This window comes from Hemicordylus capensis, chromosome 4 (assembly GCF_027244095.1).
Source record: "Hemicordylus capensis ecotype Gifberg chromosome 4, rHemCap1.1.pri, whole genome shotgun sequence".
Classification (NCBI taxonomy): domain Eukaryota; kingdom Metazoa; phylum Chordata; class Lepidosauria; order Squamata; family Cordylidae; genus Hemicordylus; species Hemicordylus capensis.
In genome coordinates, this window is record NC_069660.1 from 112,187,681 (window position 1) to 112,205,788 (window position 18,108).

Consider the following 18,108-nt stretch of genomic DNA (forward strand, 5'->3'; position numbering starts at 1 on the left):
TAACTACTTATATAAACTTACTTTCCCTACATTCTGCTGTGCCTTTACTTTGGCCCATTTAAATGTGTCTCCTTAGACAGTTTTGGAGGGAAGATATTGCCTTACTCTTTATTTCCAACGCCTCTGCCCCTGTCAGTCAGGCATGATTGAATCAGTTATTATTATTCAATTATGACTGAATCAGGCATTATTGAATCAGTTATCATTACTGAATCAGGCATGATTGAATCATGTATTACTAGCATGTATTGCTTTCCTGTGTATTTTATAAAGATATACGTTCTCTTCTTAATGGTCCAATTTTGTTACACTATCCAGGCAGGCCGGACGACTTTTATGTAAATCTCCTTTCTGACTCTGATGCTGAGATTACCTGTATGGCTAAATTTTGTGCTATTGCTTGAAATATTGGGAAAGAAATGGTTAACCCTTATGTTAGGTGTTATTTTGGTGGTGGGCTGGTAGTATTATTCAGTATTATTTAGTACTAGCTGAGCCAGCGCAGACCATCTGTGCCCCTAGTTCTCCCTGTCATTCCCCCTCCCTTCAGCCCCAGTCCATTCTCTGTCCTCCCCCCCCCCCCCGCCTCAACCTCATTCCATTCTGCACTTGGCTTTCCTTTCCCTCCCTACCTGCTGGTGGCGGTTTCCCTCGCTTTCCTTCCCCGCAGGCCAGGCTGGGCTGTGGAATCTTTCCCTCCCCGCCCGCCGGCAGTGCTTTCACTCCCATCCAGCCGGCTGCTGCCGCCATTTTCTCCCTGATCCCGTCACTGTCTCCCAAGCAGCTGCTCGCAAACTCTCGTGAGAGCTGCCACACATGGGATTAGCGACGGGTACATTTGGGCAAATTAAATATAGAGATTGGAGTATTTCAAGTTAAACTGTCTATAACTGTTGATTACTGTAATTGATGACTCATCGTGGACTGTAATAGATGAGGATGATACCCAAATATAAAATTATTTTTATGACAATACATTGTTACTTTCTATCTGCTAATTTCTTGGTTTGACTTGAACCCACTGATGTGGGGCAAAAAAAAATTCGACAGAAACATTTGGCAGGCCACCCCACATAGCTGGATTGTGACAGAGGGCACTTCCCAATATTTAATTTAAAAATAAATGAAATAGCATGGGCTATTGCCAAATTGCTTACTCATGGTTCTGCATCAAGAGCAGGTCATTTCCACATACCCACTGCCTTTTTAGAGCATGAATTAGATCCATGAGACTACAAATGAATACATGAAGTTGACATATTGTCAGATTATTGGTCCATGTAGCCCTCTACTGTCTATACCTGCCACGGCCTTGGAAAAATAGAACAGTTTTCCAAGGTCTCAGACAGAAGTTTTTCCCCAGCATTATTACTACATACCTTTTAACTCAGGGCTGCATAATTTTGACCCTCAGCTGATGCTGGACTGCAACTCCCATGATCCCAAGCCACAATGGTCAATAGTCAGGAATTATGGGAATTGTATTCCAACATCTGCAGGAGGGCCAAACTTGTTCAGGGATTGAACCTTACACTCAGTACATATGGTTCTTCATTAAGTCATTTCCAACCTATGATTAACCACTACATCAGCAGCAATGTTAATTACAGTAAAGGCTAATGAATTCCCATTGAACCCAGGATCTGAAACAACAGTTTGAAATTTGTATACAGTCACTAATTTAAAGGCAGAATTGCATATGAAGAAGCCACTTCCAAAATTTAGCTTATAACATTACTAAATCAAAAGAGAGTTTACTTGTCAAGATTTACTTGCTAAAGAGAATGAGTATCAAAAAATGGTTCAACTTGCAGAATGATCACCTACCTTCCAGGGCTGGGGTGACAATAAAACCACATGCTGCAAGATTATTTGCACATTAAAATATTATATGAAATAAACATTACAAGCTAGCAGAAGCTGTGTAAACATATAAAAAGGTAAATTAATACTTACAAGGTCATTCATATTGGTCTGGCTAGCTGGATGAATTTCTTCCAAGAACTCCAAGACATAAAATGTATACCTATCCATCAAATGAACTCCAATCCCAAGATCTGGCTGGTGCTGCAAAATGAATACACAATTGTAGACTTTATGATATTATTTCATATTCTATACAGAAACAATAAATATTCAGCAATAAGAAAAACAGTGCCATGTAAATGCCAGTTACCATTTGAAGACAGCCAAATTATCTGAGGCATGACCAAAAAAAGATGGCTGACTATTAAAAAGTAATTATGGGAAGTCAAATATAAATTAATCAGCATCTTGTACAGCAGTGTGGCTACATAGTTCCCTGCACTTGGCCCTTTTAAATTTGCCACCGATAAGAATATAGTGGCAACTCAGGCATTACATGGCAGGGGAATAATGAACATATTTTAAATCTGCTCAGAGCTGAAGATGGCAGAATCCTGACAAACAAGAAAAGAATTGCAAGAATGCTGATACTTATATGTACAAGCTGGCAGCTTGTACACCTATGGTGGGGGACAGAAGGGCAACATATCCATGCACATGAGTGTGCACACACGCACACACACTCACCAGCCTCTGGGTTTAGGCTATTGCCAGGCTTGCTCTATTTGAGAGTTGCTGTGAGAGTTTGTACTTAGGCATCAAAAATGTGGCTGAAGACTTTATTTTTTCTTCAAGGAATCGATTTATTTCCTTCTGATTGATTCTTTTTTAAATTAAAAAAATAAGAAATAGTTTGATGCGATACGTTTGGATTTTTCATAGCATCACTTAGCTTCTAGTGTGAAAATATTATCATTATAGGTCTTTGTCGTTTCTCCTAAGGTGAACAGAACAAACATCTGGAAGATGCTTCCACTGATCAAGGAAAGGACATCATTAGTATTCTAAATCTGCCTTCCCTTCATGTCCAGCCCTTCAGTCTGTATCCACTCATAACCTCTTTCCATCCTCCCCTTCATTTTTCTGCAATACTCTGTTTTTTAAAAGTACTAATTCCATTAGAAATATAACATTTGTCAGCCTAGTGCTATATTATTTGAAACAAGTTCAAGCAAATGTGCTTAGCTAGTAGAATTTATTCTAAACACAGAATTTGGAAAGGAATATTGGAATTTGGAAAGGAAATTGTGTTATCAAATTTCAGACCTACTGCACCTATATTTGCTTAACTAAGGCAATGAAGGCCTTGGAAAGGATATTTAGATGCCATGACACGTCTATACCTACAAAGCTTAGAATCGTTCAGACAATGGTTTTCCCCGTGACACTTATGGATGCAAAAGCTGGACTTTGAAGAAGCAAGAAAGAAAAAGCACTGATGCTCTTGAGCTTTGGTGCTGGAGAAGACTTTTGAGGATACCACAGACAGCCAGGAAAACAAACAAATGGATCGTAGAACAAATCAATCCAGAATTTTCACTTGAGGCACAAATGACCAGGCTCAAATACTTAGGACACATTATGTGAAAACCCAGCTCTATCTATGAGGTCGCTAAGAGTCAACACTGACTTGACGACGCTTCATCAAAGGTGATGAAAACAATATACTTACTGAAAGAGAGTCTTCTCCAACTTGGCTACTAGCCAAAGCCATGATATTAGGAGAATAAAACCGTTCATACATTGATGCACCTTGGCATGTATCAATGATAAACAGCAACTCATTGTATCTAGAAGAAAAACAAACATATTTTATGTTTATCCTTTTAAAAGGATAATTTGTACAGTTTACTTAGTATTTATTAATTGATTTATTGAAAATTGATTAGGAGCCAACTGCCTAAACATTTTGTATTCTATGACTATCAAGTGTCTACAGATGTTTAAAATGAAAGTGGTCCTCTCTAGTTTGTAAGAGAAACAATGGATTTCTTCTCCTCCACCACCACCAGTAGAAATTTCATACTACTCTCTGAACAAAAAGCTATTTTAAACATAATTCAAGGCAAAGTCCATCCTAAATCATTACAGAGAACCCTGTTATCCGCTAGGGTTCCATTCCACGATGGCATGGATAGAGAAACCACTGATAACGGGGCACTAGGGCAATGGGAATTGGGGATTTAGATTTCTAGGCAGCGGGGCAAGGGGACAAAAACATTGCAAAAGGGCTTATGAAAATGGGATGAAAAATGGGGTGAAAGTGTGGGAAATGTGGGGAGTGCCCTACCATGCTCTGGGTCTCCCCAGCTGTCCAGCAATGCTCCCAGGAATTTAAAAAAAATCATGTTTTATTTTGCTAAAAAAAAAATTCTCCTTTTTATAAAACCAAAAAGAAGCCATAAAATGGCTCCTGAGCTCAAAATAGCGGGTGGAAATTACCACTTACGTGATTTCCACCCATCCCCGACCTGTGGATATGCAAGTATTAACTGCTTAGATGCCTATTTTTTTCATGTATACTGAGGTCGGGTGGCAATTACCCTACCGTAGATACGCAAAACCGCAGTCCGCTATTAACAAAGCTCTCCTGTATATCATTAACAGACATAATTTATTCTAACAAGCACTGAAAACTGAAAGCAACAAGTGCACACATGGTTAATAAGTTCTTAACCATCTTAGCTCCCTTGTTCCTTCTGTAAGTTTTGGATGGTTCATAATTCAAGTAATGGATGCCTGCTATGTCCTTTTAAATGGCTGACAGCTGTCACGAGCTCACTCGATGGAAGATGCTGGCCAGAAATATATGACACAATAGCCAGTGGCTCAAGTTTCAGTTTTACTGCTAAATAGTCAGGTTTAACAGTCTCACCAAGAATATAGAAGTGGAAGCCCAAATCCCAAAGTCACAATCTCTCTGACAAAAGCTCCAAGCAGATTTGATGTGTTGTTGCTATTTGTTCAAGGCACAGGCTGCCCGATTTATAGTCAGCAGCCACGTGCACTTAATCAACACTCCACCCCCACCGGCTGCCATAGCTTCAATCCGGCTCCTGTCTTCTCGCCAGACGACGACTACTCCATAATTCCCTCATCTGCAGCTGATGTTTTCCCCATCTGCATTCTCAAGGAGATAGTGGTCATTCAAACTCTGACTCAGATCCTGACCCTTCTCTCCAAAGATCACCCGGCTCTGCTGGCCCCTCCTGCGCCAAACACTCACCTTGGCCTGTCTCAATTACCTCCCCATTCACATCACCTGCTCCTCCTTAGGCACCTCCCCATTTTCTAGTAAGTCGCCCGCCTGCCTCCCACTCCTCTCCAATGTCCTCGAGTGGGGGCATGACAATATCCTAAGGCTGCACGCACACAGGTTGGGAAAGCACCCATGCTCCACAAGGCTTCCTGATTACAGCAGCACTAGAGACCACGTGAGGGGGTGTAATTTTTACCTATCTCCCATTTCCCCCACCCCGAAGTGCCCTGCACTACTCAAACATTTGTCCCTGAAGGCTGTACAACCCTCAGGCATAATTTTGGGGTGGTGCCAGATACTTCCAGGAAAGGAGAGAGATGAAAACTGCCCCCAACCCAAGCAAGTGCTATAGCTGCATTAGTAGAAGTCTTCTGTTGCATGGACACATCTCACTAGTACACGTGCAGCATTAGTCAGGATTTCAACCTATGTTTTTAATATTTAACCATTTTTTCAATAAAGCTGTACAAAAATAAATGAGAAGGGGTTTTTTCAAACTTAATTTTATTACCTCTAATTTATGTTTTTTTATTAAAGAAGGAGATTTTTGCAGTCCATTAAAAACTACAATGGGTACATTCTTGGTTCAATGAATTTAATCTTAGGCAAGGGGAAACGACTGCATTCATTGAAGATTAATAAGCCCATCATTAATCTTCATATGGCCTAGAAATGTTTTTGGCATTAAATAAGATGTCAGGCTTACAAAGAGATGCCCTCCCCTCCATTCATCCATGATTAGTAAGAATAGCTTCTATTTTTAAATTGAGCAAAATAATAAAAGTTTGTGCACACAAACATTTGGGCACTTATTTGAAAGACTATTACCTTCTTTTCTGCCACATTTGTTCAAAGGCATCTGCAAGTTCAACATTAGTAATTTCTTCAGAATCCTGAAATTTCAAGAAGCCATTCCCACCATGACCTTATAAAGAAAAGGTGTAAAATAACTTAACTTGCTTTAAATACTATTTTTTTAAAATCTTAAGCCACTACAATCTGCACTGAAGAAACTGTGTCTAACCTCCACCAAAAAGAGAAAAAATTGGTTTAAGGGAGTAAGGAATGAAGAGAAAGAAACAGCCCAAGAGACATGGATTACAGTCCTGCCCAGATCAAGTAAGCTTTAGAATTAAAGCGTGTAACCTAATTTCCCTCTTTTCTTCTAAGACACAACCACTGTCATTATACACATGCTAGATCCTGGGGACATGATCAAGTCCCTCTTCCCCAGTCAGACCATTGAGAGTATAACACAACAAAGGCTCTCAGGAATACAGTGGAAAGATCTTGAACATGATCTTTGCACATTTGATTTATAGATTGGTTGGTGGAGAGGGATTCAGTACAGGTGGTGGCCATTTTGGAATACACAGTACCCTTTGGGATTTAGTATGCTGTCTCTCTTCCCCCAACCTATTCTTTCTTTGCCTTATAGCAAAGCTGAGCAGTACTCAATGTGCATGAAATACCACCAGCAGCTACCACTGCTTTTGCATATCTAATATAAATCACTTTTGCATTGTTAAAAGTACTAGGCTTTCATAGATAACTTGTGAAGAGAAGCGGAAGAACTCAGTTTAATTTTGTTGTTGAGCCAATTCAGGATTTGACGATTTTATTCAATGCCTTTTTATGAATATCTAAATATGTTTGACATAACAGATGAGTTGTGGGCCCTACATATTATATGCAAGTAAATATGCAAATAATGGCTTTCTGATCCATGGATACATTTTGACATGGTCCTCTGTGCTTAAGAAGAAGCTCACCATTGCCAAGTTTAAAAGATTTAAGCCATGAAAATAAGGCTTCAAGTCAAATTAATTGCAAAATTGCATTGTTATATTCAAATACCTATAGGTTTTATGACATATAACAACAACAATGTCCCAAATAGGCACCTTATTTCTAGTATATTTAAACAAAGTTTTGCTGTCTCTCTAGAAGCCAGTGAGGCAGAGGGGACATGGCCTTCTTACTTTTCAGTCTGGCCCTCTAGAAGGTTATGAGGGGCATGATTTGGACAACCTGGTGGGAAAGCACCCCTAACTTCCCTCCATAAAAGTTATTTGAAAGGCTTATTTGAAAGCCTTGAAAGATATCTGAGGGGGCTCTGCTCCGGGTGCCGACAATGAGGGAGGCCCGGCTGTCGTGCACTCGGGACAGGGCCTTCTCTGTTGCTGCCCTCAGACTTTGGAATGCTCTCCCAGTGGCCATTTGCTCCTCGGACTCCATCACAGCTTTTAGAAAGCTTGTTAAATCTTCGCTTTTTATCCAGGCTTTTACATAATTGTTTTTATTGCTGTTTCTATGTGTTTTTACCTGTTGTATCATTTTAATGCTTGTATTTTATAGATTTTAAATTTGGTTTGTTTTTATATTTTTAGCTTAATACTTTTATTGTCATTTTATTGTATTTTTTTTAACTTTTGTAAACCGCCTTGCGATTGTTTTTAATGAAAGACGGTATATAAATGCAAAAATAAATAAATAAATAAATAAATAAAGCACTACTATTTAAGTCACCTAATGGCACAGCAGGGAAATGACTTGATTAGCAAGCCCGAGGTTGTCAGTTCGAATCCCCGCTGGTATGTTTCCCAGACTATGGGAAACACCTATATCGGGCAGCAACGATATAGGAAGATGCTGAAAGGCATCATCTCATGGCAATGGTAAACCCCTCCTGTACTCTACCAAAGACAACCACAGGGCTCTGTGGTCACCAGGAGTCGACACCGACTCGACGGCACACTTTACATTATCAACCACAATACACTGAAAAGCTACAATGACTGAAAGCGAAAAGCACTGTAATAGGTCTGCTTTGTAACGGCATGTAATAGCAATGAACTTTGACCTATACAATGTTTAAGTTGGTAAAGTGTGCCATCAAGTCAATTTCAACTCCTGGCACCCACAGAGCCCTGTGGTTTTCTTTTGGTAGAATACAGGAGACATTTACTATTGCCTCCTCCCGGGCAGTATGAGATGTTGCCTTTCAGCATCTTCCTATAGGTGTTTCCCATACCAGCGGGGATTCAAACCAGCAACCTTCTGCTTGTTAGTCAAGCACTTCCCCACTGCACCACTTAAGGTGATGCATGCAATGTGCAATGTAAGGTGTACATTGTTACATCATGTTAAAACAGAGCCAACTTCAAACAACTGTTATTTAAAACATACCCCTAAATGTAGTTTATTTTTGATGAGTTGGGTCCAAAGTTCCATGTGCAGAAGTTCCCACAAAGCCTGCCCCCCAGCAAACTGCTGTAACCCCAAAAGCAGATCCCAAGGTTCCGTAGAATCTTGGGAACACAATGGGGCAGGGAGATGCTGCATGGGAGGGCAGAATCACCTACAATTCCCCTTCCCTCTACAGCCTCCATATTCTATCCCAACTGCAGAGTCTGCCAACCCACAAGAGATACTTTTCAGGGGCCTGCTGTGGAGAAGAGAAGGCAGAGAAGTTTCTCCTTTCCACATATGGTACTGAGAATTCAACCAGATGCATTTAATATTTCATACACCAGAATAGAGAAAAACACAGGTTCTATTCCTTTTGCTATTTCTTTGATATCAGCCCTTCATTTTTTGTAGCTTCTCTACTAGAATATTGGAGGATAAGACACTATTACAATAAGGTTAAGTATAAAGCTCAGAACAGAACAACTATTTGAGATCTAGCATGGGAAGGGGTTGAACAAAAGACAATTACCTGTCATATATATAAGAATATTGCTTCTGTCATCAGAAAGCAGACGCTTTGAGCGAGGAGCACTTGCTGGGATTCTGCCCGTTAATACGCGTAAAAAGTTCTCTACTGTAACCTAAACAAGAACAACAATACTCCTATTATGTGGACTGCACATTTTATACCCCAGACACAGTTCTTCAAAATAACAGCCCACTAAAACATCTAGTAATGTTCAGTACAGTTCATTAACAGATCAAAAGGTTGAATACATTGCCAGATTTCATTTATCACCAAGCATGTAACTTTGTTTTAATCCATTAGATTCAATACCCTTTATTACTGAAGAGTAATAAAGTTTATTACTGAAACATATGATATCAAGCACATGTCTACCACAATTCTCGTTGTCCTAATATGCCTTCATTGATCTGAACACCTGTCACACTGGATGGTTTTATCTATGTTCACCAATTTACACATCTCCTGTACCCAGGAACATTACTATACGTTACCATGGCAAGATGTTAATAAATATATTTTATTGCTTAAAATCCCTGTAAAACCCAGGGAAAATAAGATTCCAATGGTAGAAACATCTAATCAGAGACTGTCCATCTGTCCAGAGAGTGAAGAATCTTCCATAAAATAATCAGAGCTACTGGTTCTGAATACATATGTATAAGGTTCAGAAAGCATTAATGTAATCAGGTTTGTGACAGATGTTAACCAAAACCAAAATCTCAACGTACACATCAGAACAGATCAATTCTCTTTCAAAAAATCAGATGGCAACATTCAGACAATAAAATTACAAATCAACCTACTTGCAAGCTTCTTCTAGGAGTGTGCACGGTTCGGTCCGGGCACAATGTAAAAGACCGCTGGACCGGTTCGGAGGTCCGGAGGTTCGGGAGGGCGGGGGCATGTAACTTTAAGGGGGGGTGGTAGTACTTACCCCCCCCGGCTGCTCTTCCCCCTCCGGCGCTGGTGCGTTTTAAAATCTTCCTGGGGCGGCAGAGTTCCTCCCTGCTGCCCCTGCCCCCGTCGTTGTCATCCAAAGCCTTCAAAGGAGTAAAGCTAGCGGGCGCTCGTTTCCGCTGCTGGCGTGCGCACGCCAGCGGCGAAGACAAGTGCACATGCCGCATGTGCGCCGCTAGCTTTACTCCTTTGAAGGCTTTGGATGACAACGACGGGGGCAGGGGCAGCAGGGAGGAACTCTGCCGCCCCAGGAAGATTTTAAAACGCACCAGCGCCGGAGGGGGAAGAGCGGCGGTGGGGTAAGTACTACCACCCCCCTTAAAGTTACATGCCCCCCAGTGCCGGACCACGCCTCCGTGGTTCCGTGCACATCCCTAGTTTCTTCCTACAGAGTATCTCTTTTAGTCTGAGAGGATGCATGTCCCATTTACTTAGGGGTTTCTAAATCCTTACAATGGCCTTTTAAAAGATATATCTGTGGCCAAAACTTCACACCTATGTTTGACTATAACAATCAGAAGAAAAAGAGCTCAGTTTCTCAGGCAACTGAGAAACATACAAGTCCCACTGATTAACCTTTCATTTATCCAGAATCATTTGATGTCCCAAAGGTCTGTTATAAGAGCACTTGAGATGCTTAAAGTGCTCTCATAACTAAATAACTTTCTAATACCATATATAATTTTGAATTATTTCAAGTCTTCTTAATATGCTGAAGAATAGCTCTCATACTAAAAAATGTCGACATTTTCAATAAGAGAAGTCAGTTCACCTGAATGTTATATCCCCTCACTAATCTCTTCGCCTCCCCACCCTGGACCCAACGCAGAACAAGATTTTACTAAAGACTTGCTGTATGATTAAACATAATACACTTGCTGTAAAATATAGAATTAGATACAGGTGAGTGGCTATTTTACAATCCTATACTGTACTTAGAACAATCTATGCTTGAACTTATTTTTTAAAAAGAACATACACACACAATCAATTCTAGGTGACTAAACAAAGAAGCATGTATGAACTGGAAGAGAGACAATTCTCTGTCCCTTTCAAGCCATCAATGTGTCAAAAATTGTGTGTATATGTGGGCTAGTGCTTTGCATAGACTTTTGTGCAAATCTGGTATAACATGTTCTTGGGACTCAAATTCATATGCTATTGTTCTGAGTTATGCTTTATAAAAACAGTTCAAATGTCGTAAAACAATATCTACACATAACTGTTCTAAACATGCTTTTAAAACGCCAAACATTCCTAAAGTTATAAAGATTTCTAATAGAGCATTATAATGCATGCTATATTTTGCTGTAATGTAATATCATCTTCCAAACATCACAAATATGCATTACAAAATTACAATTATAAAGTTAGAAGTCTTTATAATAGAGCACTATAACACATTCTGTATTAAGTGTTCTATATTATGTTGTAATGTAATAGCATCTTCCAGTCATCACAAATAATCATTAGAAAATTAATATAATTCTTGAACTAGTAGTCTTCAAAGTGTTATGGGAACAAACAAATGAGCTACAGCCACCAGTTGACCTCCTACTTTATATCTGCGCGCAATTTACTTTCAGTTTTTTGACAAAATTGACTCCCATATTAAATATACCTATGACCAATATATCATCATTCATAGTTCCTTCTCAACTTATTAATGGGTTCTAGCCCGCCAGTGGCAAATATTCCATTCAGGAACTGCTTAATACTCAACCTCATAGCTTCTGTAATCCACTTCCACATCATCTCCATAGACATTCAGCTCCATGTTTTTGTGACTAAACACAGTAGCTGGGCTGGGATTCCGTGGGTTGCAAGCCATATCGTCCGCAAGCATCAAGACTATATGACTAATGGGGAAGAAAGGATTTCAGTTACTCAATTTGACAACAGAAGAAAAAAAAGTTGCCAACAACTACAGAAATCTATTTGTGAAAATCAAGTTGCAACTTTAATCAGCCTTCTTATTTGGAAGGCACTTCAGCAATTTTAATCCTAAAGTCAAGACTCTTAACAAATCAAAATTTGTTAGCAAACAAATGCAATACTCTTATCAAAAATATACCAAGAACCAAAACAATCTTTAAATATTATTAATGTGTTTGGACAACAAATGCAATGGATTCTCATATGTGGTTCACATTCACAATTTTTTTTAAAAAACAAACAAACCATTTTGTACCATAATTTAGAAAATATTTCAAATTCAAAGAGATGGCAATGAAGATGTGTGGGTGAATCTGGAAAGAAACTATTGAAAATCAACCAGTGGTACTGCCTATTAGGCCACAGCACTCATCACTGTAGCATTAGTATGGAACAGGAGATCACATGTCAGAACTGACCATGAGAAACCCAGGATAAAAGCCTTGCTTTGCTCAGCCACAAAATACACTTTCCAGCCTTTGTTGAGTTTGTCTGTTTCAGTCCAATACATCTCAGTATATTGGGCAGACTAAGAAACAGAAGAAACCTAAAACACTCCATAATCCTCTAGAAAAGGTTACCTTTCAAGAATTTCATTTTAGGAAGACTGTTGATTATCCATCCCAAGTTATTATAACTAGAACAGAAGATGCAAAGAGCTGATTGACCAGGAGGTGGAGCAGTGGCCTACAGATGCCCAAATCAGTTGAATGGAATTAACTATGGAACCTGTTTCCCTCACATATGTACTCTGATCAACCAATGCTGAAGATGAACTTTATTTGTGCAGCCTTTCTGCTTTCTAGATGCACTGAAGTCTTCCTTTTTCTTTTGAGCTGTCCAATCCCAAGCAGGGATAAGAGTAAATGGCCATCTCATCCAGCTTTAGGATTAGTTGCACTTAGAGAGATGAGAAATACTTTCCATATCTTACTATGTATTTCATTATTTCTACCTCGCTTTTAGTAAAAATGAAGAATAAAAGATACATAAAAACAATAAAGGAACATTAAAAACAATAAAGGTACAGTAATAAAAAATAATCCAAATCCAGAGAGTCATTCCACAAAATAAAAATTCTTCTGGGACAGAAATATCTGTACTTATGTTTGAAGGGGAGCAGAGAAGCAGTCAGATCCCCTTGGGCGGAATTTCCATAAATAAGGTACAGCTACTGGGAAAGGCACCTATATTGGGCAGCAGCAATACAGGAAGGTGCTGGAGGCAGACCATCACTTCAGTAATGACAAAGGCATCATTTCATACTGCACAGGAGAAGGCAATGGTAAACCAGTCCTGTATTTTACCAAGAAAACTACATGGATAGACAAAATGGAATGATTGTCGATGTAGTCCTAGATGATGGGCCCCTCAGGTCAGATGGTACTCAACTGAGGAAGAGCTAAGAATCTCTCAGAGTACCGATGGTGTTTATGACGCTGTTAGACTAAAGCCTTTTGGATGTCTAGCAACTGATGTTGCCGTGCGGGAAAAGAAAATCCGAAGCTGCAAAGACAGAATTACAATGGGAACATGGAACGTAAGAAGCATGAATATGGGAAAGCTCGACACAGTGGAAGATGAAATGAATCGATGACAGATTGACATCTTGGGCATCAGTGAATTAAAATGGATTGGAATGGGATACTTTCAGTCAGAAAACCATACCGTTTACTACTCAGGACACAAAAACCAAAGAAGGAACGATCTTGCTTTCATAGTCAGGCAGGATATAGCAATGACAGTACTTGGGTACAATATGGTCAGTGACCGACTAATATCAATTAGATTTCGTGGACAACCCTTTAACATGACAGTTCTTCAAGACTATGCCCCAACGACTGATGCAGAAGAAGAGGAAGCTGATGAGTTTTATGTTCAATTCAGTATGAAATTGACAGGACATGCAAGCAAGATATGATGCTGGTGGTTGGAGACTGGAATGCCAAAGTTGGAAAAGGTAAGGAGAAAAACACAGACAGCCGATATGGCATAGGAAACAGAAATGATGTAGGAGAATGACTTATGAGTTTCTGCTAAGCCAATTATCTCTTCATTGCTAACACATTCTTCAAACAACCAATGTAGTGCCTATACACATAGACATCACCGGATGGAGAACATAGAAATCAAATTGATTATATTATTGGTTCAAGGAGGTGGGATAGCTCAGTTATAACAGCCAAGACATGGCCAGGGCCGACTGTGGAACCGATCACGAACTGCTCATGTGCAAGTTCCAAGTCAAGCTATAGCAGAAAAACAAAGCTATCCAGCTTCCATGATATGATGTTGAGAATGTACCCACCATTTTCAAGGAGAACATCAGGAACCACTTTGAAGTTCTGAACCTCACTGATAGGGAACCAGAGGAACAGTGGAATGAAATCAAAGAAGTTGTTAAGGATGGATGTGAAAAGGGACTGCCAAGGACCAAGAAACAGAAGAAAGCAAAGTGGGTGTCAGACCAGATGATGGAAATTGCCAAGAAGAGGAGAGCAGCCAAAGTCAAGAAAGATAAAGACCTCAGGAAGGAACTTAATAGGTAATCTCAGAAGGCTATAAAGAAGAGACAAGGAGCAGTACTACAATAACATCTGTAAAGACCAAGATGAAGTTAGATCAGCTCTCCGGTCATTACTGAGTGGGAAGGCTACAGGAATTAATGGAAGAGCTACAGAAATTTGGCAGGCAACAAAAGAAGAATCAGTCAAGACTCTAACCAAACTATGCCAGCAAATTTAGAGAATGACACAGTGGCCAACAGATTGGAAGAGGTCAGTCTACATGCTCATACCAACGAAAGGAGACATAACAGATTGTGCAAACCATTGCACAATATCCTTAATTTCACATGCTAGGAAAAAAATGCTCAGGATAATCCAACGCAGATTAGAGCTGTATGTAGAAAGGGAAATGCTGGATGTTCAAGATGGTTTCAAAAAAGGCCAAGGAACAAGAGACATCATTGATGACGCTTGCTGGATTATTGAGAAAGTCAAATAATACCAAAAAGAAGTCAATATATCCTTCATTGACTACAAAAAAGCCTTCGATTGTATCAACCATGTAAAATTGTGGAATATCCTTAGGAAAATGGGTGTCCCAGAACACCTCATTGTTCTCATGAGAAACAGGACAATATACAGGACAAGAAGCCACAGTCCAGATGGAACATGGTGAAACAGACTGGTTCCAGATTGGCAAAGGAGTTAGACAAGGCTGTATATTTTCTCTGTATTTATTCAATTTATATGACGAACATATACTGAGAGAAGCTGGATTGAAAGATGAGCGTGGCTTTAAAGTTGGAGGAAGAAACATTTATAACCTGCGCTACGCTAATGATACCACTCTGATAGCTGAGAATACGGATGATCTGCAAGCTCTAGTAATGAAAGTCAAGAAGCACAGTGAAAAAAATGGACTACAACTAAATGTAAAGAAGACTAAACTAATGGCAATGGGTACAGCAACCAGCCTCAGAACTGACAATGAAGACAATGGAATGGTGGGTAGCTTCTGCCTTTTAGGATCGACCATCAACAGTAAAGGATCCAGCAGTGAAGAAATACTCCGCAGACTAGCACTTGGTCGGGTTGCAATGAAGGCCTTGGAAAGGATATTTAGATGCCGTGACGTGTCTACATCTACAAAGATTAGAATGCTTCGGGCAATGGTTTTTACCATGACACTCTATGGATGTGAAAGCTGACTTTGAAGAAGCAAGATAGAAAAAGTATTGATGCTTTTGAACTTTGGTGCTGGAGAAAACTCTTGAGGATACCATGGATAGCCAGGAAAACAAGCAAGTGGATCACAAAACAAATCAATCCAGAATTTTCACTCAAGGCACAAATGACCAGGCTCAAACTATCATACTTCGGACACATAATGAGAAGATCCAGCTCCCTTGAGAAGTCCATAGTGCTGAGAAAAGTTGAAGGAAAGAGAAGTAGAGGACATCCAGCAGCACAGTGGATGGACTCGGTTACGAAAACAATTAATGCACCACCTAGAGACCTTAAAGGCCAAGCTGAAGACAGATCACCCTGGAGAGAATTTTTCTATGTAGTTGCTAAGAGTCGACATTGACTTGACAGCACTTAATCAATCAATCAATCACTCTGAAGTCTCATCTTAGTACCTGGCAAGAGATTTTTGTCAAAGGTGGGCCAGAGAGCAGGGTCTCTGAAGTAAATCTTAAAACCTGGGCAGGCTCATGTGGGAGAAAGCTATCCTTGAGATAACCTGCCCCGGATAAATTTGTTGAGGCGGGTCTCACGATCTGTGAGACCTGCTTTTGTAAGAACTGTGGGGGGAGCGGGCTAAGCCCGCTCTCCCCACAGACGAGCGGGCAGGGAGCCCTGGGTGGCCGGATCGGCTGCCCACATGATGGCCGGCCCTGTGACGGAGCTGCAGGGGGTGGGGGGAGTGGGGGCCACACGGCCCCCGCAAGCCCCAGTATGCCCTGCACAAGTATGCAGGGCATACTGGGAAGACCCCCGAGCTGGGAGTCTACTCGTGAGTAGGCGCGGCACAAAGCCACGTCGCAGCTACCCACAAGCCTAAAAAGCAGGTTTGCTGGAGCGCTCGCTCCGCAAACCTGCTTTTTAGCAGGGCTTCCAGAGTGGGTTTGCCACTCCAGAACCACCGGGCTCGGCTGCGAGCCTGGTGGTTCTAACGATCAGCAAAAATCGGGCTAGCGGAGGCTAGCCCGATTTTTGCTGATCATCAGAATCGCCCGGTTGGGGCTTTAAAGGTTAAAACCAGCACCTTGGCAAATAAAGCTAGGTCAAAAGATCTGTTATGTGCTCTAGCCACCCTTCCCCATCAGCAATCTGGCAGTGGTGTTCTGCACCAATTGAAGCTTCTTAACTGTGTTTAAGGGAAATCCCATGTATAGACCATCTTTTCTTTCAAGATAGGGTTGCAATTGGTACACAGGTTGTAGCTGATAAAAGGCATGCTTAGCCACAGTAGTTACCTGGGAATCCAGGAAAATACTGGTTCCAGGACTACCCCAAAGCAGCACACTTGGTCCTTTAAGAGTGCAATCTCAAACAAGACAGGTCAAACACCTCCAATCAGCAAGGCAAAATCCCCAACAAGCAATACCTTTCTTGGCTGGATTAAGTTAAGTCCCCAAGATCTTGTCTGGATCTTAAGGAAGTTTCCTGCTGTGTTTTCAACTATTGGTACCCTCTGGTTTAAATAATCATCAAGAACATTTGGGCACTTACAGATCTGTACAAGACTGCTTTTACAAGTACAAACCTGAATAATTCTCAGAAAATGAAATGCATGCACGAATCTGGGTGGAATTATTCCTGATGTACAAATATACTGGACACTTTGCATTTAGGTACATAATTTATTTGGTAAACTGGAATTTATTCTGCTGAAAAACGTGTTCATTGTTGTGCCATCCTATTATCTCCTAAAATGCAGCCATCGTCATTATACCGGCTATATTAACAAAGACGGGACTCAAATTTTATAATGTTCTGTTTCATAACAGCAGAAAAGCACCCCGGAAAGTGGGAACACAGTGCTGTTTATCAACAAGTAAGAAGGCAGCGAATTCTTAGGAGGTAGTACATTCACCTAATTGCTTTTATTGTTCAATGACAAGACAGTTTTCCTTTGAAGCTCTGAAGAAAGCCAGCGTTTAGATAGAAAATCTTGATCAATTTTTTTTAAAGGTGATCCTATTAAATTATATTGTTAAAGAACAGCACTGGTGCCCATTCTCTAAGCTCTAGAAGATTAAGAAACAAGCTGAAATTATTACTATTAATAATTCCTAATGATTATTTGTAAGAGATCGACAAGAAAATTACAGAAACTGGATTTGTTTTTTGTGGCAAGAAAACATGTCTTGTGATTGCATCTTATCAAAGCAGAACAAGGTATTCCCAGCCTGGAGGCTGGGAAAATGAATCCCGGTCTCAGGAGATCCGCACTGCTCCGTGCAGCACAGAGCGTGTGGGTGTGCTGCAGCTCTCCTAAGACGAATTGCCGCACACCCACACAAAGTGTGCTGGATCTCTCGATCCCAGCACTGCACACGAGCACCTGGTAAGGCTTCTTTTGTGCCCAGCCCCATAATGTGACATCACTGTACTTCAAGTTTCACCAACCGCAAGTTATAAGAAGTGGGAATGAGGAAATGCACAGTGTAGTAATATTATATCACAATATTCATTACTGGACATTACAAGTGGACAGGAGAAGGAATAGATAAAACCAGCAAATGATGGTTTTATCTATTCTGATAAAATTCTGCCCAGCACAGTTATGTTGCAACACCGCTTGAGCCAAGATCATGGTACGGTGTAATGGAAATAGAAGTCAAGATGACTCACCT

General features: G+C 40.5%; 1 protein-coding gene across 1 annotated transcript in view; it reads right to left on the bottom strand.

Annotated features, from left to right (window-relative positions):
* The window catches only part of PIGK (phosphatidylinositol glycan anchor biosynthesis class K), a 216,104-nt gene that overhangs the window by 171,932 nt on the left and 26,064 nt on the right, over nt 1-18,108 (bottom strand). Inside the window, exons 4-8 of the mRNA XM_053249813.1 lie at nt 11,527-11,662; nt 8,847-8,958; nt 5,954-6,050; nt 3,539-3,656; nt 1,957-2,067 (exon numbers count right to left, since the gene is read on the bottom strand). Coding sequence (XP_053105788.1) covers nt 1,957-2,067; nt 3,539-3,656; nt 5,954-6,050; nt 8,847-8,958; nt 11,527-11,662 — 574 coding nt within the window. The remainder of the gene's footprint in view (nt 1-1,956; nt 2,068-3,538; nt 3,657-5,953; nt 6,051-8,846; nt 8,959-11,526; nt 11,663-18,108) is intronic.